At 38.3% G+C, this 25,117-nt stretch overlaps 4 protein-coding genes across 11 annotated transcripts in view; 3 read left to right on the top strand and 1 right to left on the bottom strand.

Annotated features, from left to right (window-relative positions):
- LOC133518613 (uncharacterized) overlaps window positions 1-3,865 on the top strand; it is a 218,949-nt gene extending 215,084 nt beyond the window's left edge. For all 6 annotated transcript variants that reach the window (XM_061852279.1, XM_061852277.1, XM_061852278.1 and 3 more), the window contains one exon: window positions 484-3,865. In XM_061852279.1, the coding sequence (XP_061708263.1) occupies window positions 484-789 (306 nt within the window). In that variant the 3' untranslated portion in view covers window positions 790-3,865. The remainder of the gene's footprint in view (window positions 1-483) is intronic.
- On the bottom strand, window positions 3,861-18,501 carry LOC133518629 (queuosine 5'-phosphate N-glycosylase/hydrolase). Its single transcript, XM_061852305.1, has 5 exons — window positions 18,367-18,501; window positions 18,016-18,114; window positions 15,664-15,864; window positions 7,945-8,404; window positions 3,861-5,357 (listed from the first exon to the last, which is right to left on the bottom strand). Exons 2-5 carry the CDS (start codon window positions 18,106-18,108, stop codon window positions 5,128-5,130), a joined length of 984 nt encoding a protein of 327 aa, XP_061708289.1. The 5' UTR covers window positions 18,109-18,114; window positions 18,367-18,501; the 3' UTR covers window positions 3,861-5,127.
- On the top strand, window positions 9,902-15,610 carry LOC133518624 (uncharacterized). 3 transcript variants are annotated; one of them, XR_009799498.1, is made up of 2 exons: window positions 9,902-9,929; window positions 15,451-15,610. XR_009799498.1 is itself a non-coding variant. In XM_061852298.1 (2 exons), the coding sequence occupies exons 1-2, from the start codon at window positions 13,678-13,680 to the stop codon at window positions 15,484-15,486; spliced, it is 1,254 nt and encodes a 417-aa protein (XP_061708282.1). In that variant the 3' UTR covers window positions 15,487-15,610. The 3 variants fall into 3 exon arrangements, 1 of the variants encoding a protein (XP_061708282.1); XR_009799497.1 differs by having other exon boundaries at window positions 9,907-9,949; XM_061852298.1 differs by lacking the exon at window positions 9,902-9,929 and adding an exon at window positions 13,678-14,895.
- Window positions 18,502-18,805: 304 nt separating the features above from the next.
- Window positions 18,806-23,906, top strand: LOC133518628 (nucleoporin Nup43). The gene is made up of 3 exons (XM_061852304.1): window positions 18,806-19,263; window positions 21,864-22,035; window positions 22,720-23,906. Exons 1-3 carry the CDS (start codon window positions 18,914-18,916, stop codon window positions 23,236-23,238), a joined length of 1,041 nt encoding a protein of 346 aa, XP_061708288.1. The 5' UTR covers window positions 18,806-18,913; the 3' UTR covers window positions 23,239-23,906.
- Window positions 23,907-25,117: the final 1,211 nt, after the last annotated feature.

The raw sequence follows: 25,117 nt of genomic DNA, 5'->3' as shown, positions 1-25,117 counted from the left end.
TTAATTTCTTTTTTTTGTCTCGACATAATTTCACTTCTTTGTCATGCCTTACTTTGTTAATATCATTACTTTTGTATCCTTTAACCCGACATCTGTTGTTGGAGTGTAATTGAGCGCTTCTTAGCCACTTTTTTTTATGACATTTGTTGCCACTTTTATGTTATTTCTTGTCAGGATCGCGAGCCCTTTTCATCCTTATAGAAGAAAAAGTGTCCCCAAATTTCCATACATTTTTTAAACTTGCCTTTTTGTTACCGCCTGACAGAGTATATGGGGGAATGGTTACACAATAGGAAAAAAACTATGGGGCATTTTTTTATACCATTGGGATCGAAAGAGCTCGTACTGATTCCGAGTAGAAATAACACCAAAAGTCTGTCAATAAAGTTAGACTTTTGAAACTCCCGTGATAACTACCCAGTCGGAATTTTGATGCTTTTGACTCAACTAGTTTATTTAGTTATTTCCTTTCTCAATCCACAGCCGCCACAACCAGCCCCCCTAAAAAGACAAAAGAGCAAAGAGAACCTACTCTCCGAAAAACAGAACAAACTAGTCTACATGCACAGCCTAACCGCCAGGAGCATCTCCAAAGAGTTCAGAGAAGAACTGAAACTCTCCATGGCGACCCCGTTAAAGGTGCCCGGGGGGTCTAATGAGATCCCAGAGGGCACTGAAGACGTGATTAAGGAATCTAGTCGACCCCCAAGCCCGATGCCAGAACCAGGGACCATTAAGACTAAGCTAGCGTTCTTTGAGAGTTTGAAATCTAAGTTTAGCAGCAAATAGGTTGGTTAGAAAATCATTGATTGTGTGAGGTGTGTAGTCTTATACAAATACAATCACACTTCAAAACACAAACACTTTAGGCAAACTGCGAATATCGTAGTACATTTGAAGATCTGTTCTTTATCTGGGAAAACCCGATTATTATCAGTCGTTATTTTCCATGCTGTTTATTAAAGCTATTTCTTAATACAATTGGAATTGGATTGATTATTTCTTAATATTCTAATGGATTGGGTTCGTTTTCGTATAACCTTAATTGGTAAATAAAGTTAAAACCCCACAAATTAGAAGTCTATAATCTATAATAATTCTTTGGATTCGGCATATCTTAATCTGCGTTAAGCGCTGCGCGTTTAAAGCCTGTGCACACCGGATGCATGTGCGTAAGCACGCACATTTGCGCGTTGCAATATATCAATCTTATAGGAGGCGGCACACTTGACATATATCTAAGGACGAGCCTTACGGGCAATAAGAATGGGGCCAGTCCAGCGGTGTTACGCACACGAATTCGAGCCAATCATGCAGTCTAACGCAACGCGATTGGTTGATGAGTTCGCATCACGCGCGCGATTGTTCGCAACTAGTTGCGTTAGACTGCACGATTGGCTCGAATTCGCGAGTGACACCACTGAACTAGCACCATTCTTAGTGCCCGTAAGGCCCGTGCTTATCTCTGTATCTTTAGGTATTTAAATAAAAGTAAACAAACAATTAGTATATTTTCGTGTAGTTATAACATTTATTGGTCCAACCAAATAAAAAACCGTCTGGATCTGTCATTGAACGAGCTGACTTAATCTACAGTATTTGATCATGTAATGTGTTCATCTACCCTCAACTGGCTTAAGGAGCCATTTGAGGGTAGATTTTGTTTATTTTTATTTAAACACCTAAAGGCACAGAGGTATATGTCAACGCGGCACACCGCTTCTATAGGCGTATGCGTTTACTGCTCCAACATTTAGGTATTATGAAAAAACAGAGTCCAAAATCAAAAGTTGTTTGTTTTGATTGAATTGTCTTCTAAGTAATCCCATGTATTTATTTAGTTTGTTTATATAAACAATATTAAATAACTAGAGTAGAAAGGCATGATTTTCTGTACATTTGCGTACATATAAGCAGTTACGCTATACTTGTTTATATTTAAACAAATCTGTAGTTATGCTGCTATTTATTTATTTCTGACTAGAAATTTGGGGTAAAAGTTGAGTGATTTTGTAAATGATTATATTTTCTGAGTGGTTTTTATTTAATTGATAACTATCATTTTCTTATCTATATTATTGTTGTTTTAAGAAAGATATGTTCATTTCAGTTATTTTCTAAAACTACTGATCATATTTTTCATAAAATACACGTTGTATGACATCAATATCACAATGACGTATTTTATCTTAATCTTGACATCTACAATATGGTGCTGTAAAAAAAAGATAAGTTTCATCTGTCTATTTAAATTACACTTTAAAAATAAGGGCGTAAGGTTGCTTTTTAAATAATACATTCGATAATACATATGTAAATATAAAGTCAAGATCAATAAAAATGGGTCATTTTGTATAAAAACTGTATCTTGAGTGTATTTTAGCTCTGTAAATATTAATGTAGTGCCATTTTTGTAAAAATAATGTTTTCCCGTAGTTTAGTTAATGCCAAAGTTGAAATATATAACCTAGGTACAGTTTGTGTATAAATATTTATACACAATTATTTGACTTGTGTATACAATATGCGTATAAATAAATTACATATATTTTTTATGCAAAGAATAAATAAATAAAATCACCGAAGGTCGGGTACAGTTCGATGGCTCAGTTGCTTAGAGAGTTCTGACCGGTGATCGGTAAGGACCACAGAAATATATCTAGGTATATTTCTGTGGTAAGGACGCATGAATCTTGCTCGACGAGGTGATTTTTTCTATTAAAAACATGCTGAAGAAAGGACACTTGGCACAAGGAATTTCGTACATTGACCCCTTTCCCATGTTTATCGTACGCGCGATGTTGTCCCGCCCATGATGCCGGCTGTCAATAGTGTCAATGTCACTGAGCGAACGCGACAGCAACATAATTATGCACGTTACAATCCTTTACGCTCCGCAGCGTATCGTAGCTATCTCTTTCTATCACTCTTCCATATTAGTGCGACTGTGACAGTTGCGTTTCGTTCGCCACGGTGCGTGAACGATATGCACGTTGGCTACGCGGCCAGGTGCGTCAATGTACAAAATTCTTCACGGTAAGCGTCCTTTCTTTATGTATATTGTACACGTACAGTGTCTAATTATTTTTACACTAACTGTACACTTATTAGTGGTTATGTCCATAGTAACCATAGTATACTTATCTAACTATAGCATAAAATAAAGTGTCTAATCTAGAATTATAAAGGAGCACTTTTACCTTTAGACCGCCTCGATACCAAAAAAAATAACTTAGTTTTGAACGGACATAACAGGACGGGCCAACTGAGCTATCAAGGTATCCACAGAATCAGCGAAATAAAAAAAATAAAAACACTCTTTTTATGGCAATTTCATACATCACTTGTCCACAAAGGAGGAGAAATAACCTATTCTGTTGCTAGAAGGTTTTTTTATATACTACGTCGGTGACAAACAAGCATACGGGCCGCCTGGTAAGAAGTTTCCATAGCCTATGTACGCCTGCAACTCCAGAAGCGTTACATGCGCGTTGCCGACCCTAACACTCCGCACCCTCGTTGAGCTCTGGCAACCTTACTCACCGGCAGGAACACAACACCATGAGTAGGATCTAGTGTAATAACACCGTGCCGTTAACCTAATAAGGTTACAAGGTTAAATTTAGAGTAACACTTTGAGAGGCGATCAAGAGGTAAATTGTGCTTTACAGAGGTATAAAAGGTGCAATAATGCTATTTTCCATTTCTTTCTTTATTTTGGCCATATTTAATAAAAATAGGCAACTGTAAAGACATGTTTAAAATGTGATAAAATCAATAATAATTGTAAGACGCCAGGCGTTTGAATTAATTTCTATGTGTAAGGGGGGTATTGTATATTGTAATAAAAATATTATACAAATTGTGTTATGGTTTTATTTACTGTCATAAAATAAAACAATATAGTAGATAAAAAAAAATAGGACATTATTACACAAATTGACTAAGTCCCACAGTAAGCTCAATAAGGCTTGTGTTGAGGGTACTTAGACAACGATATATATAATATATAAATACTTAAATACATGGAAAACACCCATGACTCAGGAACAAATATCCATGCTTATCACACGGATAAATGCCCTTACCAGGATTTGAACCCGGGACCATCAGCTTCGTAGGCAGGGTCCGGGACCCACTAGGCCAAAGCGTTGCGAGGGTTTCAAGGCACGAGGGTTAAACAAACTTTACAGTACATATGGTGCTACTTTACCGCACTAGTGTGAAAATTAGCATATTACGTTACTGTGTCGAACATTTAAAGGGCCATATGTACTGTAAAACGTTGTACGATACATGTGCGAATAGGTAATTCGCAACTCGTGTCGATTTAAAACACTCCCTTCGGTCGTGTTTTAATTTATCGCCACTCGTTTCGAATTTCCTATTTTTCGCACTTGTATCGTAATGTACTATTGCCTCCGCGCGCATAAACCACACCACCACCACAAACCACGCAAAAACACCAACGCGAGGAAAATCCTCCCTAGCAATCCCAAAAAAAATCAAACCAAAACCAATTCAAATAAAAAATACCATTTAAAAGTCAATTCCACCAGATAATAAAAGGAAAAATTCAAAATTTGCATCTGATTACTTTGCCTCACATGTGGATAAAATGCAACTTTCTCATTAGTTTTTGAACAATCAAGACATGCCTTTATCAGTCGGTGTGGTGAAAAATTAAGTTTTATTTTCATCTATCGCTCAATCACATCGCATGTAACTCCTCTGGAGTTGCAGGTGTACATAGGCTACGGAGACTGCTTACCATCAGGCAGGCCGTATGCTTGTTTGCCACCGACGTAGAATACAAAAAAAAATACAGGCGCTTTAGTAAGTTTTTCTTGCGGACTAATCTGGTTTAAGATTCGGTTGCAAAAAACTGATTTGTATTACATTAAGTATCTAATAAAATTGTTTAATTAAGTTACATCGCTATTTCTAAGTCTCTTTTTGGGTCTTTTTTTAAGTTTTTTTTTTATTTTTTTATTTTCAGTGTACGAGCATGCACAACTCTATTAATACAAATTTTTAACTCGTAGTTTGGTAAATTTTCCAATAAATATTTAAAAATACATCATCAAAACTTTCCCGTACCCAAAACTCGGGGTCCAAATATATACCTCAATAATATATCCCCAGCGTCTTATGGAAGGGCACTTTTTCCATCTCTTCAGCGTATTTGCGCCGGTAGCACCACAGATAATAGTCTATATAGCTAGAGTTCAAGTCCAGCGTGCTAGAACCTTCTAGCTTCGTGCTAGAAGATAGCATCTTCTTTAGAAGTTCCACGGCGTGTATGGAGCAGCCGCGGATTTCTACTTCTTGTTCTGAGCCGCTTGGGAGGAGTTCATCTGAAAAGTATCAAGTTGTAAGTACTTCTAAAAAGATGGACAGATTCTGAAAGGATTGGAAACGCCCATACGAAACCCAGTTAAATTGCTACTTGACAGTTTTTTAGGGTTCCGTAGCCAAATGGCAAAAAACGGAACCCTTATAGATTCGTCATGTCCGTCTGTCTGTCCGATTATGTCACAGCCACTTTTTTCCGAAACTATAAGAGCTATACTGTTCAAACTTGGTAAGTAGATGTATTCTATGAACCGCATTAAGATGTTTACACAAAAATAGAAAAAAAAACAATAAATTTTGGGGGTTCCCCATACTTAGAACTGAAACTAAAAAATCTTTTTTCATCAAACCCATACGTGTGGGGTATATATCTATAGGTCTTCAAAAATGATATTTAGGTTCCTAATATCATTTTCTTTCTAAACTGAATAGTTTGCGCGAGAGACACTTCCAAAGTGAAAAAAAGTGTTCCCCCCCCCCCCCCCCCCGTAACTTCTAAAATAACAGAATGAAAAATCTAAAAAAAATATATGATATACATTACCATGCAAACTTCCACCGAAAATTGGTTTGAACGAGAGCTAGTAAGTAGTTTTTTTAATATGTCATAAATGGTACGGAACCCTTCATGGGCGAGTCCGACTCGCACTTGGCCGCTTTTTGTAAATAATGTCAATCGATCTTGATTTTCCTGAGGATCAAATGTCTATGTAGGACTCATGGCATTTAAGCAACACAAAGGTCAGAAATGAGAGTTAAAGTCTGACGCTCGCACTCGATTGAAACGCCTCTAACAAAATGATATTGTAATGTGACGTCACGTTACATTAGTCTGTCCTAAATGTATGGAATATCAAGAAAATTGCTATTTTGACCTTGAAATATTGCGTTTATGTATATAGTTGTCTTACAATTTATTTTTAATTGAAATCGAATTGTACCATTTAATTTTTTTCTTTTTGAATGTAAAAAAAAATTAATATATATAATCTCAATATTTACTTTAAATTCCACTTTTTTGTAATGGATGGCCCATTTTCAATCCATTTAGCAAAATTTTGTCATAATATTCAACATGTGTCAAATACTCAATTAGAATTGACCAATAACCATTACAAATGGAACCGTAAACTGTAACCGTCCGTTTCTGTTTGCGGTTCAATTTGTGATGGTTATTGGTAAATCCTACTTAACGTTAGGCTAACACTGGGCACCCGGCATATTCATGAGAAAAAAAACTCGGCATTTTGCCACGGCTCTTGGGAGCCTGTGGTCCGTTAGGCAACTAATCCCGAGAATCGGCGTAGGTACTAGTTTCTACGAAAGCGACTGCCATCTGACCTTCCAACGCAGAGGGTAAACTAGACCTTATTGGGATTAGTCCGGTTTCCTTACGATGTTTTCCTACACCGAAAAGTGACTCGTAAATATCAAATGATATTTCGTACATAAGTTCCGAAAAACTTATTGGTACGAGCCGGGGATTGAACCCGCGACCTCCAGATTGCAAGTCGTATGCTCGTACCGCTAGGCCACTAGCGCTTTTGATACATTTTTTTATGGCAAGATACTTTTTAATTCAGGTTTTAATTTAAGCGCCTACAAAAATAAAATAGCAAAATTGTTGTACGGTAGTTTTCGTTATTATTCAAGCGTTTCCCGACTGCTTTGCCGTGTTTATTTTTAGGGCGTCCGCTAGCTGATACGGTTCCAGAAGTGGGGTAGCGCGGGTTAACGAAAAATAGTAGGAGCGTTGCCTAACTGGCGCAAATGCGTGCAACGAATTTTATCTACAACCGCGTGCGGCCGCCCAACAACTGCACCCGAACCCGCATGCGGTCGCTCAACACCTGCACCCGCACCCGCGTGCGGCCGCCCAACACCTGCACCCGCACCCACGTGCGGTCGCCCAACTCCTGCACCCGCACCCACGTGCGGTCGCCCAACACCTGCACCCGCACCCGCGTGCGGTCGCCCAACACCTGCACCCGCACCCGCGTGCGGTTGCCCAACACCTGCACCCGCACCCGCGTGCGGCCGCCCAGCAACCCGCCCACGCTGGCGGACGCCCGTAGTCTGCGTACCCCTCCCCAGAGCACCAACCCTCAATGAAGACTTGTTGAAGGTGTTTCAAAGGGGCACAAAGTTTAAAATAAATAAATATTATACGACATTATTACACAAATTGACTAAGTCCCACAGTAAGCTCAATAAGGCTTGTGTTGAGGGTACTTGGACAACGATATATATAATATATAAATATTTATAAATACTTAAATACAGGTCGTGAGAGCGGACATGGTGGAGAGCAATCTCACATCTGAGGATGCCGAAGATCGGGCAAAGTGGAGAAGATTAAGTAGGAGAGCGGACCCTGGCGCTAGGCTGGGAAAACGCTAGGTTGAAGAAGAAGAAGACTTAAATACATAGAAAACACCCATGACTCAGGAACAAATATCCATGCTCATCACACGAATAAATGCCCTTACCAGGATTTGAACCCGGGACCATCAGCTTCGTAGGCAGGGTCACTACCCACTAGGCCAAACCGGTCGTCAAAATAGTTTATCTGTATTAAAAAAAACTCACCTCTCTTCAATTTCTCCATCAACTCCTCACTATAACTCAACGCCCCAAAATACACCAAAACCTGCGGCACTCTATAATCAGCAAACATGGTCATCTTATCGATATCCTCAAACTCCCCCCAGCCTTCCTTCTCGAAGAAATTCCAAAGATCAGCCACTAAAATCTGCGCTCTCTTATATATACCAATCCTTTGACCTTTATACGTAACTTCATCTTTAAAACATGGAAAATTCTCGACTATAATCTCTAGTAATTTCACAGCAGATTTATTAGCAGCTTTTACGCAAGTTAGAAAAGTTCCTTCATATTTTTGAAGTAGGATAGTACCGACTTCGTGAAGGACGGACAGTCGTTCGTTGAAGAGTGGGATTTGGACGGAGTTGTCGCCTCTCATTATGCGGTGGAGTTGGTCTGCGGTGATTATGGAGTAGTATTCTGGGTTTGTTATATCGTGGCCTTCCTGAAAAAGGAATATAGCAGGTTCTTCAGGTTCTTATATACAGAATGTAACAAAAATAGTGGCAATCCGTTTAGAGGGAAGCATTGCTTTGCGATCCTAGCGAAATAACGGTACTTTTTAGGGTTCCGTAGCCAAATGGCAAAAAACGGAACCCTTATAGATTCGTCATGTCCGTCTGTCTGTCCGATTATGTCACAGCCACTTTTTTCCGAAACTGTAAGAGCTATACTGTTCAAACTTGGTAAGTAGATGTATTCTATGAACCGCATTAAGATTTTTACACAAAAATAGAAAAAAAACAATAAATTTTGGGGGTTCCCCATACTTACAACTGAAACTCATAAAATCTTTTTTCATCATACCCATACGTGTGGGGTATCTATAGGTAGGATAGGTCTTTAAAAATATTGTGGTTTCTAATATCATTTTTTTTCTAAACTGAATAGTTTGCACGAGAGACACTTCCAAAGTGGTAAAAAGTGTGTCGTCGTCCCCCCCCGTCCCCCCCACCGTAACTTCTAAAATAACAGAATGAAAAATCTAAAAAAAAAAAAAAGTATGATATACATTGCCATGCAAACTTCCACCGAAAATTGGTTGGAACGAGATCTAGTAAGTAGTTTTTTTTTAATACGTCATAAATGGTACGGAACCCTTCATGGGCGAGTCCGACTCGTACTTGGCCGCTTTTTTTCTATTAAATTCCAGTTCATGAGAAAACGTTTTCCACTAACTAAATCTTAAAAAATCACTTTGATTTTGATGTCGATACCTTCAGCATAATAGATTCTAGGATAGGTAGATTTCGCTTTGAATTTTTTTTTTTTGGCTAGTTTTGAAAAACAGGAAAACCCATACACCTAGTTTTTAATTGTGACAAAAGCATGGAGAATGGAAAATATTTAGAATTGAAAAAACGTATTCTCTCTTTCTAAGGTATATAACGTGGTATACTTTCCTCTTAAGGGCATATTCAGTTCTGATTAGGAAAAAGTAGAAGAAAATTTTTTTTTGTCGTTCCAAAGTACAGTTTTTTTTTGCGCTAGGACAGGAATACATCGCATCTCTGCCCTATTTTCAACCCAGAAATAAAAAACTTAATTTATTTACAACATTTTGAAATATTCTAAAAGTAAAGAACACTAAAAAAAAGTGGCGGATAATTCAGAAAAATAACTCTTAATACAACGACATATGAGTGATTTTTAAATGATTTTTGGGATTACCCAATCCCAATAAACGAAGTTGACAACGATTTTGATAGTCCAGCCTGTGCAAGTGTTAAGTAAACATCATCATTTCATAGAAATTTGGCGTTCAAAGTAACACTCGCACTGTCTGGGCTGTCAAAATCACTGCAAACTTATCTTGGTCTGACTCTAAATACACCTTAAACTAAAAGTGTATCAAATATTCTGTGCACCTGACGCTTTATGAAGGGAGACCGCCATCTTTGTTCTGTCACTTGCCACTTAGGGTAATGCAGAGTGCAACAAGCGAAAGGGACTTTTGACAGAAGCGCCGTGTGAGTCTGTTCACTTTTAGGTTATATTCCTTTATAAATAACAAATTCATCCTTTTTTTATTAACTTGGTTGTGGTTTATTTATATAAATTAGGTTAAATATACATTTGCTCTGATATAAAGCTAGGGTAAGGCCTTTTTGGCCCTTAGGCCAATGGACGGGAATGAGAAGGAAAAGCCCCCTGACGAAGCCGATGGTAACTCTAATGTTGGCATGGACATTGACAATAATACTAGAAAAAGAAACCTGCAAACATTAGGCTTATCACCGGTAGGTAGCCCACAAGAACCAGCTCCTAAAAAAATTACAATCCACGTTCACAAAGAGATCTCGGACCAGGTAGCGACAGTATGTGAGAATGTCGTCATCCCCCACGTAGATAAACAACCCGATGAGAATGCTGCGAACCCACTTTTGTATAAACACCCTGATCTTAGCACAGAAGCCCGCGGATACAATGCTGACGACGATGGCCCATTTGTGGTTCACATCTCAAAGGAATCCTCTGCTGACTCCAAGTCATCACTAAAAGCTATCTACGTAGGTATGCTCTTAACACAGGCAAATGTCACAAATATTAAGAAGGACGGGATAAAATCTGTAGGTCGTAATAGAGTTTCAGTAACTTTTGATAAAGCTGCTGATGCCAACTCCATTCTAAAAAACCCTATGCTAGACAAATACAAACTATCGGCAAACATACCAACATACAACATATCTCGTATGGGGCTAGTTCGAGGAGTTCCAACAGATTGGTCCATGACAGATTTTGTAAAAGGTACGAATTTAGAAGAAGGTAAAGGTAGGATTCTGAAAGCGCGCCGTCTACAGAGAAAGGTGACCAAAGAAGATGGCTCCCCATCCTGGGTACCAACCCAGACAGTGGTAGTCACTTTTGAAGGCCAATCTTTGCCATCTAGAATATTTGCTTATTATACCTCTCTAGTGGTGGAGGTATACCAACTGCCAACAATTCAATGCCGGAAATGCCTCAGATTTGGACACATTCAGACCCAATGTCGCTCAGATGCCCGCTGCTACAAGTGTGCCCAGAAGCATCCGGGTGATGGTTGTAATGTAGCTCCCGAACACATCTCTTGTATTTTCTGCGCTGCCCGACACTATGCCACTGATAGAAACTGCCCAGAACATCACCGCCAAAAGTCCATAAAATTGATAATGTCTGAAAGAAATATTTCATATGCTGAAGCAGCCGCACAAGTGCCAGTTGTAAATCGTAGGCCCTATGCGGATGTTGCAAATATAATGTTCGGCCCCACAAGGGAATCACCCCCCCCATCACAATCTCCCTTTGACCCAACTGATTTACCTTCTACCCCTCCTAGAACCTCTCACCGCAAGACAGTCTTTTTGTCACCTAGACCAAGGCCTTCCCTGTCCCCAGGTTACGACAGACAGGCCCATAATAATATTGTCCGACCCCCTCCATCTGAAATTCCCAACGGACAGGCCCTTAATAATCCTTACAATAGAGTAACTCCGAATGAGGACCTCATGGAGCTCCTCCTTAAACTCTTAACTAATATCATCGCCAAATGGAGTGATTGCTTACCGAACGACGTTGCACCTTTAATGTTGACCCTTGTCGAGAAATTGTCTTTCCCTAACGGCCCCCCAGGTCACCTTTCTACAATGGAATAGCCGCAGTCTAATCCCAAAAAAAACAGAACTCACCCAGCTGATCAATGACCATGCTGTGTCTGTCGCGGCCATCTCGGAGACGTGGCTGAGACCCGGATCTCGGTTTCGGCTCCCGGGCTTCTCATGCCTCCGGGAGGACCGCGTTGACGGACGTGCAGGATGTGCTTTATTGATTAAGCAATCTTACCCCTTTTCCCAAATTCCTCTCCCTCCTCATGGAGATGAAATTAATGTCGTAGCCGCTAAGGTTATGGGCGTTAATTTCATTTCAATATATATTCCTCATCCTGACCTTGACCTTATTCCTGAAATATCTTCTATCCTAACCTCTGTCCCACCTCCCCTTATAGTTTTAGGTGATTTTAATTCACATAACATTTCTTGGGGATCATACCATTCGGACAGGTTTTCATCACTCTTGTTGGAAATCTTCGATGAGATTGACGTTTGCGTTATAAACGATGGAACGCCCACACATCGAGTCTATCCAGGACAAAACCCACAATCCGTTCCTGACTTATCAGCTTGCTCCCCCAATTTGGCCTCATTATTATCTTGGACCGTACTTCGTCAGTCCTTTGGCAGCGATCACTTCCCCATTATTATTTCCAAGCCCTCCTCCGTTCTTCCATCTCCGGCTCCTGAACCGCTTCTGAAATACAGATTGCAATCAGCTGACTGGTCCAAATTTTCTCTTTATGTCGAAACAAAAATTAAAGAATGGGACACGAACTTAAATGACCATAGGGAAAACTACTCAAAATTCAAAAATTTACTTTTAGAAGCAGCTGATAAGTATTTCCCCCGGAAAAAACACAAAAAGGATAAAATCTCTTCGCCACCATGGTGGAACGCCGAATGCACAGCTGCCGTAAAAGAAAGAGATGAAGCAGAACAAAGATTTAATGAATCAGGTGCTATGGAGGACTTTATCAATTTTAGGAAAACCTCTGCCCGCACAAAACGCCTATTGTCCAAAACCAAGAAAAAGGGATGGAAGGGGTTCTGTGAGAGCCTGTCCCCTAGAACACCTCCATCAATTATTTGGAAAAACATAAAGCGGTTTAGAGGCTCCTTTAATCCAGATATCTTGTGTTCTGTTGACAAATCGGCTTGGCTCTTGGACTTTGCTGACAGACTGGCACCCCCAACTGCCCCAGAATTATCCTGTGTAGTATTACCACCACTCCCTCGTCCGTCAACCACCCTTGACGAACCATTCTCGTTTGCGGAGCTCAAAATAGCTTTGGATGGACTACGCAACACTTCACCGGGGGAAGATGGTATTCCTTATTGTTTTATAGCAAACCTTAGCTCCTTCTCACAAGAATATTTCCTTGGCATTTTGAATCGCGTGTTTGACACAGGAGAGGTCCCAGAAGATTGGAAAACCCAAATTGTCATCCCAATCTTGAAACCGGCTAAAAATCCAGAAGAGGCCAGCTCGTACCGACCAATTGCGCTCTCCGCTACAATGGGCAAGATTCTTGAGCATTTGGTAAAGAATAGGCTGGAATGGTACGTTGAGAGCAGGGGACTGTTAGCAAACACTCAATTCGGATTCCGTAAAGGTAGGAGCACAATGGACAGCTTAAACATACTAACCACGGATATCAGACTATCACTCTCTAAAAATGAGGAGCTACTAGGATGTTTTCTTGATATTTCGGCAGCCTATGACAATGTCCTTCTTCCGGTGCTCAGAGCAAAAATGCTACATCTGAGCATTGCCGTGAAGATTGTACAAATTGTCTCCAAACTATTCATAGGAAGATCCATCAAAATCCGTGATGGTAACTCATATCTTCCTCCTCGTACATCGTGGCAGGGCCTCCCTCAAGGATCCGTTTTGAGTCCAATACTTTATAGCATTTATACATATGACCTAGAGCAGTCCGTGTTACCCTTTTGTAATATTCTACAGTATGCAGACGATCTAGTCCTCTATGCTTCTGCAAAATCCATTGATACAGCGGCTACCAGGTTGAACATGGGCCTTAGTTACCTCAAGGATTGGCTTGAGGAGCATGGTTTGTCTTTGTCACCTTCCAAGAGCTGTGCCGTGACTTTCAGTCGCAGAAGGAACATGCCCATCGCAGATGTTCATTTTGGTGAGGAAAACATTCCCAATGCAGAATCAACCAAATTCCTGGGTGTTGTCTTGGACTGGAAAATGTGTGGAAAACAGCATCTGAAATACATACAAGACAAGTGTGAAAAAGGAATCAACATTTTGCGAGCACTATCAGGAGTTTGGTGGGGATCTCATCCATATTGTCAAAAGCTACTTTATAATGCTATTATTCGCAGCCACATGGACTATGGATCCTTCATATTAGAACCATGTAATAAGGAAGCCTTAGAAAGGTTGGATTTAATACAGGCTAAATGCTTAAGAATCGTACTTGGTGCCATGAGGTCTTCTCCAAAAAACGCAATGCAAGTAGAATGTGTGGAGCCTCCACTGGCACTGCGCAGGCAATATCTTGCCAACAGGTTCCTCATAAGAGCTATCTCCAATTCCAATCACTTGCTGATTCCACGCTTGCAGGCTCTTGCTTCACTGGTCACTGAAAACCCATATTGGATGCATAAGGAGTTTCCAAAAAATATTATTACTTATTCTAAATTAAATCGTATAAACCCTATATTATATAAATCAGGAACAAACCCCATATTTGAAACAAAATTTGAAACTTTAATTTACTCTCCTAGGATTATTCTAGACCTAGGAATATTTAAAAATGATCCGGGAGCTAATAGCAAATTTAAAAAACTTTTAGAAAAGTGGGCAGGCTACTTACCAGTGTTTACTGACGCATCAAAAAGTGATCCCACAAAGTGTGTTGGAGCCGCAGTGGTGATTCCAAAATATAACATTGTCTTGATGTTTAAGTGCCCTCCAGAATCATCAATTTTTACAGGCGAGGCTGTTGCCATCTTAGAAGCTGTAACGTATGCTGACTCTCACAATATAACAAAAATGATAATATTTACAGATAGCAGGAGTTGTCTGCAAGCTATTGTGGGCAATCAGTTTAAAATGAAGACAAAATTTCCCTTAATACTTCAGATCAAAACCTTATTAAGAAAATGTGACTTAAAGGGGTTAAAAATAGTACTCGGGTGGATCCCAGGCCATTGTGGTATTGCTGGAAATGAGTCTGCAGACTTATGGGCAAGGCAAGCTATTGAGATGGGATCACCAGGTCACGATAAGATATACAGCTCTGACCTTCTGAGCCATGCACAGACTGATCTGTTTAACACGTGGCAAAATCTCTGGGATTCTTCCAGATTGGAGGTAGGAAAGCATTATGGCCACATTCAATCCAACATCCCCCGTAAACCATGGTTTTTTAAATTCCGAGCTTATCCGAAATGGGCCACGTCTACAATCTGTCGTTTACGCTTAGGGCCAGTTTGTACGCCAGTATTTCTTGCTAAGATACGGGTCCGGGATACCTCACTGTGCGAATGCGGGTTCGATGAAGGCACCGTAGATCACATTTTCTTTTCTTGTCCGAGATTCAATTACTCTTTGTATGATGTGCTACCTGAAAATATTCCACGACCTATAAATTTCTACTCACTTCTCACTCTAATGGACCCGCCTCTAACTTCTATTCTTATTAAGTATATACAGGAGCATGATATAAAACTTTAATTTTTACTCTTACTATATTTCTATCTATCTATATATTTTAATTTCTATGTTTTTTCCTCCATTTCATCCGCTATGTTGCTTGCCTTAACAATCTGTCATCCGCTTTCCGCTCTTTTTACTAATGTTGGTATTATGTGAAATGTGTCATGTCATGTGTTTGTCTGTGTTGTCCATAATATTTGTTTGTTTTAGGTTCCCAGTCTATCCTTCCACAAAAATCAAAATTAAACCGAACATTCTCTGCTCACATAAGTCAAAAGTCCACACCTCGACATTGGCAGAATCCACCTTGCTAAATTAGCGAGGAGTAAAAGCCATTTATGGAAAAAAAAAAAAAAAAAAAAAAAAACAAGCGAAAGAGATGGCATCCTTTTCCCACTATTACAGTTTGCAACTAGTGTTTACCTTAATAGCTCTATGCAATGCTGCCTCCAAAGCATAATACCCTGAATGCCCATCCACCGTCCACTTCTCCGCACCAGAGTACGACCAGAAGCAAAAGTTAAGAGCGTCACAGACAAACACCCAGTCTACGGCGCGAGGGTGGTCCTTGGAGGGGTGAATCATGTCCGCGCCGGTATCGGGGATGTCTAGACCTTTCAGCATCTGGAATATTAATAATTAAGTAGATAAGCAAAATGTTTCTCTGTCTAGCAGACACTATTGGAAAGAGATGGAGAAGACCAATGAGAAGTACTCAAACATTAAGAGATGTTTAGTTGATAAAAATGGTGACTATTTTTACTATCTGAAAAATAAGAAAGTAACATTTCTCCCTAGATATTTATTTAAACTCTAGGGTAATGTAGTTAATAATAATAGACCCATAATTAGGTGGGTCCACACAGAGCGTGTATACGCGCGTTTTCCTCGCCCGAGCGCGCCGCCTCGGCCGTGGCACGTCTACACTGGCCGTTTTGTGAGCGAGGAAATTAATGATGATCTATTATTATTCAATAAATATTAAATAAATAAAAAATCTCTTCACCCTTTTTAGGGTTCCGTAGTCAACTAGGAACCCTTATAGTTTCGCCATGTCCGTGTGTCTGTCTGTCTGTCTGTCTGTCCGAGGCTTTGCTCCGTGGTCGTTAGTGCTAGAAAGTTGAAATTTGGCATGGATATACAAATCAATAAAGCCGACAAAGTCGTACAATAAAATCTAAAAATTTAATTTTTTTAGGGTACCTCAACTACACGTAAATTGGGGGTGAATTTTTTTTTTGTTCAACCCTACAGTGTGGGGTATCGCTGGAAAGGTCTTTCAAAGCTAATAGGGGTCTTCAACAAACATTTTTTGATAAAGTGAATATATTCGGAGATAATCGCTCCGTAAGAAAAAAAAATGTGTCCCCCTCCCCCTCTAACTTTTGAACCATAGGTCCAAAAAATATTAAAAAAATCGTGGAAGTAGAGCTTAAGAAATACATTAAATGAAAACTATAGCGGATATGATCAGTTTAGCTGTTTTTGAGTTATCGCAAAAAGTTTCCCCTTCATAGTAAAAAGACTTACTTTAATTAGGTACTGATTATGCAAATTTGCCTATTTGTTTAACTCGGGTGAAAGGTACCGTTTCATCCCTTGGTTAACAATTTACTATACTTTAAGCTCCAGTTTAGCTTATTGTGACGGAAGAGTAACTACGGAACCCTACACTGAGCGTGGCCCGACATGCTCTTGGCCGGTTTTAATAAAGATTTTTGTTTAAAAAGCTCCCCACAGTAATACAAATACAATAACATAATAATGATAATAGTACAAATAAATTACCTCCAATGAAATTTAAGTCATTATTAAATGGGACAGAGTTGCTTATAGCTTGTTCGATCTTATAATGAAACAAATTCAATTTTATTTTCCAATACAATTTTTTGAAATATCACTGCCATTTTTCTTGTATGGTGGGCCTCTAGAGTTAATTGTAATACCCAGATTTTCAATCATGTAGATAGGTAAAGTACTTCTAAAGTATGTATAATATCCACAGTTTATTTTTTAAGTTTTACTCTATGAAATAACTCAAATATAATAAGTATTTCAAAATTGTTTTATGATATATTTTTCTTAGCATTTCTGCAGTACAGCATTGAGTTGAGTAGAATGTTTTAATAATTAAAACATGTTTTACAAAATATTTTTTATGCAAAAACTGTCAAAAAGTTGTATAGATTTCCAAGTTACCCATCCTATTAAAGCCTTATCATCAAGAATAGATTTTACAAAATGATGTATAAGATGAAAATAAAAATAATTTATTTATAACACCAAGTTATATGTAATGATGGTTTTATGATTAGGTACATGTCCAATTTAATTATTACACATTTAACACATTTTAATTTCATGTACTGTCACATCCTAAAACATCGAAACAACTGAAGTGCCAAAAATATGTTGACACAACCTTATGGCCCATGTATTAGGGTGGTGTGTACATATTTTTGGCACTTTGTCCGTATCGATATTTTCAGACGTGACCGTGTTACAGACTTTAATTGTTGAGCCATTTAGGGTTTACTTTACATTGGACATTTCATACCGTTAGTATTAAGAGTCAAATTAGCTTGAAACCTAAATGGATCAGTAGTTAGTCTCGTACCTAACTTCAAAAAACTTATCAACAAAGTGTAAACTGCCACATACACCGCGCCATATTTATACAAGGGTGAATAAAGGATATACACATTGCTTATCTCCATAATCTCTACTCCAAAGTGGTTTAGCTATCTCAAGTGGAGTTGAGTCAACAGCACCTACCTCTTTACACAGCTTATCGAGTCCCTCTTCATGTATCTTGACGTGCTGAGCGTTTTTAGCGATGAACTCACCCGCTGCGGCCGGCCACAACATTTTAACCTTCAAAGTTGCAATTATATTGTTAATTTATTACTGTCTGTATTACTTTGTTGAGTTTGCAGGACGAGAATATTATAGGAAACCTTTAATTTGATATCTACGAAGTCTGACAGTGGCAAATAAAAACTTAAAAACACAAAGAACATATTGTTATTGTTATCAAACAATGATATATATTAAGAGCGGGAACTGATATTAGTTCCCACAATATGTAACATTGAATTAAGTAAATAGTTGAAAGACATTACATACCTTAAGTATTTTTATTAGTTGTAATGAAGAAAGGGTTTAATAGCGTTCAAGTTTTTTAAAACTTGTGCAATCGCGCCAACTTACTGCTAATCCGAAATTCGAAGACAGACTAATGAATGACATATTACACGTGACAGTCATTGTCATATTAATTTTATTGCTGTCAAGTTATATAAAAAAACGCTGTTGAACTGTTAAATATATTTTTTGCAATCATTATCTCCTTCATTCTTGTATTTTTTTTCATTTATTATAAATTTTAAACACCATATATTGTTAATCGTTTTGTCATCCTTCATATTCTTTGGACTATATTTTTGAAGATTATTTAACGGAACGTAAAAAAATTAATCCTGAACAGCTAATTTGTATTTTTTTTAACTAGGCAACCCTATTTAGTCCTACTGTCACTAGTGTCACTGTTTACACCATTAGTGTCACTACTGTCAGTTCAGTCAGTTAACCTCAAAAGACCGCGTCCTTTAAGCCGTGATTACAAAAAAATATTGGAAAATAAATACAAAGTCTTATCATATCCGCATACAACATGCCTTTAGACGTCCAAGGCACATTCGTATCTCAAAAAATCAACAAAGTGCGATGGATTCCCGAAGAATACGTTGAAACAAAATGTTTCTTTACTGGCAGTTGGGACGACGACATGAATTCCGTTAAAGTTTGGAGCTTCGAAAGCCAGGACGATGAAGAAGTGGAATATCCCAAATGTCTGTCAGAGTTTCCGGTGGAGGGAGACGTTACTGAGATTAAATTTACAAGTAAAAACAGGATAGCTGTGTCTACTTCCGATGGAGACGTGAGATTGCTAGAAATCAGTATGTACGAGAGATCCCAGCCATTGAAGGAGGTTTTTAAATGGGAAAAGTTGCATAATTTTGGGTAAGTGTACTTGAATTGTATTTCCAAGTTTGTGTATTAATAAACAACCTAACCATGACGTCAATATTTTTAGCACAAAATATGAATAAAGCAGCGTCTGCCCGAAAGTTACTTCACTTACAACTTGTTATATTTTCCTTGTTTTCTGTTATTATACTTTACGTTTTTTGGTACTATCAGCATGCTGGCCTGATGACATAATTAAAGTAGTGCGGGCCAACTGGAGCCCTAAGACCGCAAAAAATGGAAAAATCTAGAACAGGCCTATACCTCTTAATAATTTTAGACATTTTTTAGTTCTGTTACCAACAAATAAAAAGGCTTTTTATTTTATTTTATTTACTAACTTTTTTCACACCAGGCTATGACTTAATCACACCTAAGATTCTTAAAGAACTGGCTAGGAAAACCATTACTTTCCTAGCTTGCTTGTTTAATGCAATCTTTAGAATAGGATGTTTTCCTGGATCATGGAAAATTTCGCAAATCATAATGATCCACGAAGTGGGCAAGCCGGCGCATGAAACTGGGTCATATCGTCCCATCAGCCTGACTCCTGTGCTGTCCAAGTTGTGGGAGAGAATATTTTTGGTTCGATTGAAATCTCATATAGATGACTGGAGTTATACTCTCACACCAATTTGGTTTTAGAAAGTCACATTCCACAACTGAACAAGTACATTGGGTGCACAATACAATACAATATGCCAATGTTTTGAACACAAACTATACTGCTCTGCGGCGCTCTTGGATGTACAACAAGCATTCGATTGTGTCTGGCACAAGGGACTATTGTGCAAAATTAATGAAACTGCCTCATTCGCTATTTCACATCCTAGCCTCTTACCTATCTGACAGAATTTTTATCCAAGTGAAGCATGGTGATGCGAGATCAAAATTTTATAACATAGAAGCAGGTGTGCCACAGGGCTCAGTGATTGGACCTACTCTCTACAACATATTCACGTTTGACTTTTGGCTAGCTCTGAGCAGGTGACTGTTGCTACTTATGCAGATGACATAGCTTACCTCTCCTGCCACAAATCTGAAATAGCTAGTATGCAGCTACAGCTTGTACTGGACAATACTCATAACTGGTTAACACAATGGCGCGTAAGAGCTAGTGCTCACAAGTCAAACCACATCACCTCTAGCCTAAGAAGAGGAGAATGCCCTTCAGTCAAACTTGGAAATGATGTCCTGCCACATTGCGAGTGTATCAAGTACCTATGATTTCATCTAGATGGGCGCCCTTCATGGAAAACTCACATAAAACACGAATGAAATGAAATTATATTAAAATACAAAAATCTTCATTGGCTATTGGGACGAAACTCTACCCTCTCAGTGGATAATAAATTACTCCGATACAACGCAACCATTAAGCCCATCTGGACATATGGGATCCAGCTATGGGGAACTGCTAGTGATAGTAACATAATGTGTCTTCAAAGAGCACAGAACGCCATCCTTCGTGTGATTGCCAATGCACCATGGTTCACCCGAAACGATGAAATTCACAAACAATTATATTGAGCGCCTAGCAAGCCACCCTAACCCACTGGCTTCAAAATTACTGGATAAAACTGTACACAGACTTAAAAGGAAGCACATTGTGCAAAATTAACCTTTTGAACGCCACGCCAATCAAACGCGGCGTGTCATCGTGAACCTTGTCGGTACGCATGAAGGTTGATATTGGGCTGTGGCCGCGCGCGTCATATGACGTCTTTGGCGGTCAAAAGGTTAATCTTTGGTTAAATGAGACGATGTTCTCCAAAACCCCAATGTCAATTCCTACATACATCAAAACTGATTATAGTTATTACCGACTGATGGCAGTTCCAAACAGAAAAAATAAAAAACTTTTTCACATATTTCAACCTCATAAAATAATAATGAATAATTGTTCTTATGATGAACATGTCCTATACAGTGAAATCTCGATAATCCAGCACTTCTGTGGTCTAGGTACCGCCATTATGTACAAGCCTATTATCTGCGCTTAAGTTTTCACAATGCCATCTCTGTCGTTATGAATGGCGAAAACAATATAACAGTTGAATTTTCTTTCGTTTTATTATTTCAGTACTTAAAGTGCATTTTTACGATACAGGTACCAAATATAATTAATAACAAATATATGCAGTATTGTTCTTGGTTCTAGTAATCCGAATTTTCCACAAATCTGGCTCTCATGTGTGCTTGATTACCAAGAATGTACTGTGTCTTAATCCAGGTTAAAAGCTTTCTATCTAAATTATTATTATTTATTAATCAAGCAGGCAGTTGAAACAACTGATAATTGCCTGTATCTGAGTGATCTTCACTTAAAATGTATTCTTTGTGCTGGTTAAGTATTTGTCTAGTGCGTTCCTAAACTGATTGATATTCAGTGCTAAGACCGCATCTTTCTGGTAGTTTGTTCCACGCTCTGACCACTCTGTTGCTGAGAAAATTAAATTAAAGCCAAATCTGTTCAGCCATTTTGGTTTAGTAGCTATTAGGTAGGGTATATTTTTTTATTCTGCATATTTCTCGTAATAATACAACCCATATATTTTATTGTTCACAATCAAGTATATTTTACTGTTCAACAGTGAAGACATCTGCTGCTGCACAGCAGTAGCGACCATGGACAGTGACATAGCATCAGTGGGAGAGGATGGCAACATCAACTTTCTGAACGGCCACCGAGGAGATATTGTACGGACGGTCAATGGCGCGGACAGCTGCTCGCTGCACTCTGTGTGTTATATCAAGTATAATGAGGTGTGTAGCTTGTTTAGTGTGTATGCGTATGATTAAATCCAGAGAGTGAGATAATCAATCAGGACTCGGTAAGAATAACGGTTATTCGAGCGAAACCGAAACCGATTTTTTTTTAAACCAGTCTAAATAGATTTAAAAAGGAGGAGGACCCCCTAATATAATTTCATAAACAGAAGACAATGAGAGAGGTGTATACATACATACTTTTTATATTTTTATCAATGAAAAATAATTAATTTGAATGTGTTTGAGTGTACAGTGAGCATCCAGTGAAACAACACACTTAAAATATCTGCCACTCTGGAATACTTCTCCAAAGAAAGATATATCTCTATGAATACATACAGAGGCGACCGGTCTGGCCCGGTGTGTGGCCCTGCCTATGAAGCTGATGGTCCCGGGTTCAAATCCTGGTATGGGCATTAATTGTGTGATGAGCAGGAATATGTAGGTGTTTTCTATGCATTTATAAATATCTATACATATATTATATATGTGTATTGTTGTCTAAGTACCCACAACACAAGCCTTATTGAACTTACTGTGGGACTGTCAAATTGTGTTATAATGTTCAATAATATTTATATCTTTTTATGTTAACCTATTAGTGAATGATACTTTTGACAAGTAGCCACTTTTTTGATATTCAATATTTAGCCTAACTATAGTATTCCACATTTACAGATCATAACCGGAAACCTCCGCGGCCACATGAAGATCTGGGACTCCCGGTCCTCCGACAACAAACCCACTGCCTCCTTCCTTCTCGCTGGAGACGACTTAGCAGCAACCTGCATCGTCAGCCACCCGACACAGCCTCACATCATACTTGCTGGCAGCGAATCAGGCTCGCTAGCCATATGGGATTTACGTATGAACTCATTCCCTACTTCTTTACTTAACGCTCATGCTGCAAGCGTTACAGAAATGCAGTTCCATCCGGTGAATCCATCGAAATTGATATCTTGTTCGGTGTCCGGAGAGATTTGGGAGTGGAATATGGAAGCTATGATCAGAACTACTAAGGGAGAGGACAGTCAGGTGGCTACTTGGATGCCTTTGGAGGATAAAAACACTATGGTGGTGAATTCTTTGATGCCTACGTTGCATAAAGCGATAAATACGGTGCATTGTGATAAAGGGAAGATAGTGTGTGGTGCGGACAATGAAGCTGTATATCTTATTAATAATTTTAAGTATTAATATTTATTAGTATTTTAGGTTTACTGTTATTCAAGGTTTTTTTTTAATAATACGTCGGTGGCTAACAAGCTTACGGCCCGGCTGATGGTAAGCGGTCACCGTAGCCTGCATTTACAGGGGTGTTACACGTTGCCGACCCTAAAACTGGTTGGTTGAAATAGTTTTTAATTAAAATGTTTGTAGCATGTTGTATATTTAGAAAACTCATGTATTTCAATAATAACTATACTGCCAATAATTTTGTTTTAAGCGGAAACGTCTGCAAATGATGCTAAAGAATAAATTTATAAGAGAAAAAATTCACCTACTGCCTTGGGTGAGACTTGAACTCACGACCACTGGATCACCAGCCCAGGGCTCCGCTATCCTAGCCACCAAGACCTCATTACCATAACACTTTTACGGTAGATGTCTTTAGCCTCTCTCTAAAGACACATTTGCTGTCCATGGTATGACGTGGCTTGGATGCGCAGGGCGCTGGGCTGGTGAGCTAGATGTCGAGAGTTCAAGTCTCACCCAAGGCAGTAAGTTTTTCTACTTTTAAATGTATTCTAAGTTTATACAGCCCTTTGTATGTAATACATTAAATTTTCGGAACAATTTTGTACTAATGGTAAACTTAAGTGTTAAAATATTTGGTACAAATAATAACAAAATTTTGTAAATAATATGCATTTTATTTAATAATGGAAGTAAATACAACTTAAATAATATCAATACACATTATCTTAATAATAATACACCAAGTCAGTCTTTGCTTGCCTAGTCAAAGTATTGGTAATATATTTTACAATAACTATCATAGTATTTACAACTTAATTAAAGAAATATTATCATAAATATCATTATAGTAAAGTTATACACGAGTGACGCATTCAAAATAAACCTTGTAAAAAAAAAATGTGATAGATTTATTTATTATGTTTACGGCGTAATGTTATAAAATAATTATCCATTTTATTTATAAGTACGCTCAAAAGCAAGTAATAAATATGGAATAATTACGTTAGACTTAGTACAGCCAGGAAAAATCTTTAAGTGCTTAAAGGCCTCAAAATATATCCCTGTTAACAAAAAAAAAAATGTAACTGCCTGATTTTTTTTTTCATAATAACGTGTTCCGTTCATTTCCCTTTGAGTTACGAAAATACCATATCGTCAGGTGACAAGCAAAACTCACTAATTACCACCACAAGTTCATAGCCATACTGAACCACATTACTACTAAAATAAGGTTGAATTTTGATTTTTTTTGTACATAATTGTGTTATACTTGACGATACGTTTTTGTTACTCGGGGGAAGATTTTTTAGGAAATTTGTCGAAATCGTGATTACACAATAATATTGAACAGGATAGGGTACTATCCATCTATCTACCAAATTTTATCGAAAACTTAAAAAAAAAATCGACAACAAAATAAGATTCCGCTCAATTAAGTGCGTCACTTATGTATGTATCCTGTTTTCTCACTATCACTAAGGAATTAATACAAGGCACCACGGCGATAGAACCAATAGTAAATTTCAATTATCCAAAACGGTAACTAGGAATTCGAAACGAGCCGAAAAATGGCACCACACTTTTATACACATCCAAGAACTTTTGTTAAACAGTAGTGCCTCGCTAATCCGGACTCCCGCTAAACCGGTGATTGCTTTAACTAATCCGCCTAAGATTGCTTTTGCAGTGAAGTGCGAAAATGTAAAGAAGTAGGTATACTTCACTGGTTTTTAGTGCTAGTAAATCGTTTCCCTAGTTTTATCAATATAATACACATTAAGATGTAAGAACAGCTTTTTGGATCTAGTGAAGTAACGGTTATTTTTCTATGAAATTCCATTTCGGGAGATAACGGTTTCCACTTACTTAATCTTGA

Source organism: Cydia pomonella, chromosome 6 (assembly GCF_033807575.1).
Source record: "Cydia pomonella isolate Wapato2018A chromosome 6, ilCydPomo1, whole genome shotgun sequence".
NCBI classification, from domain to species: domain Eukaryota; kingdom Metazoa; phylum Arthropoda; class Insecta; order Lepidoptera; family Tortricidae; genus Cydia; species Cydia pomonella.
This window is presented reverse-complemented; position numbering and strand designations above follow the sequence as displayed.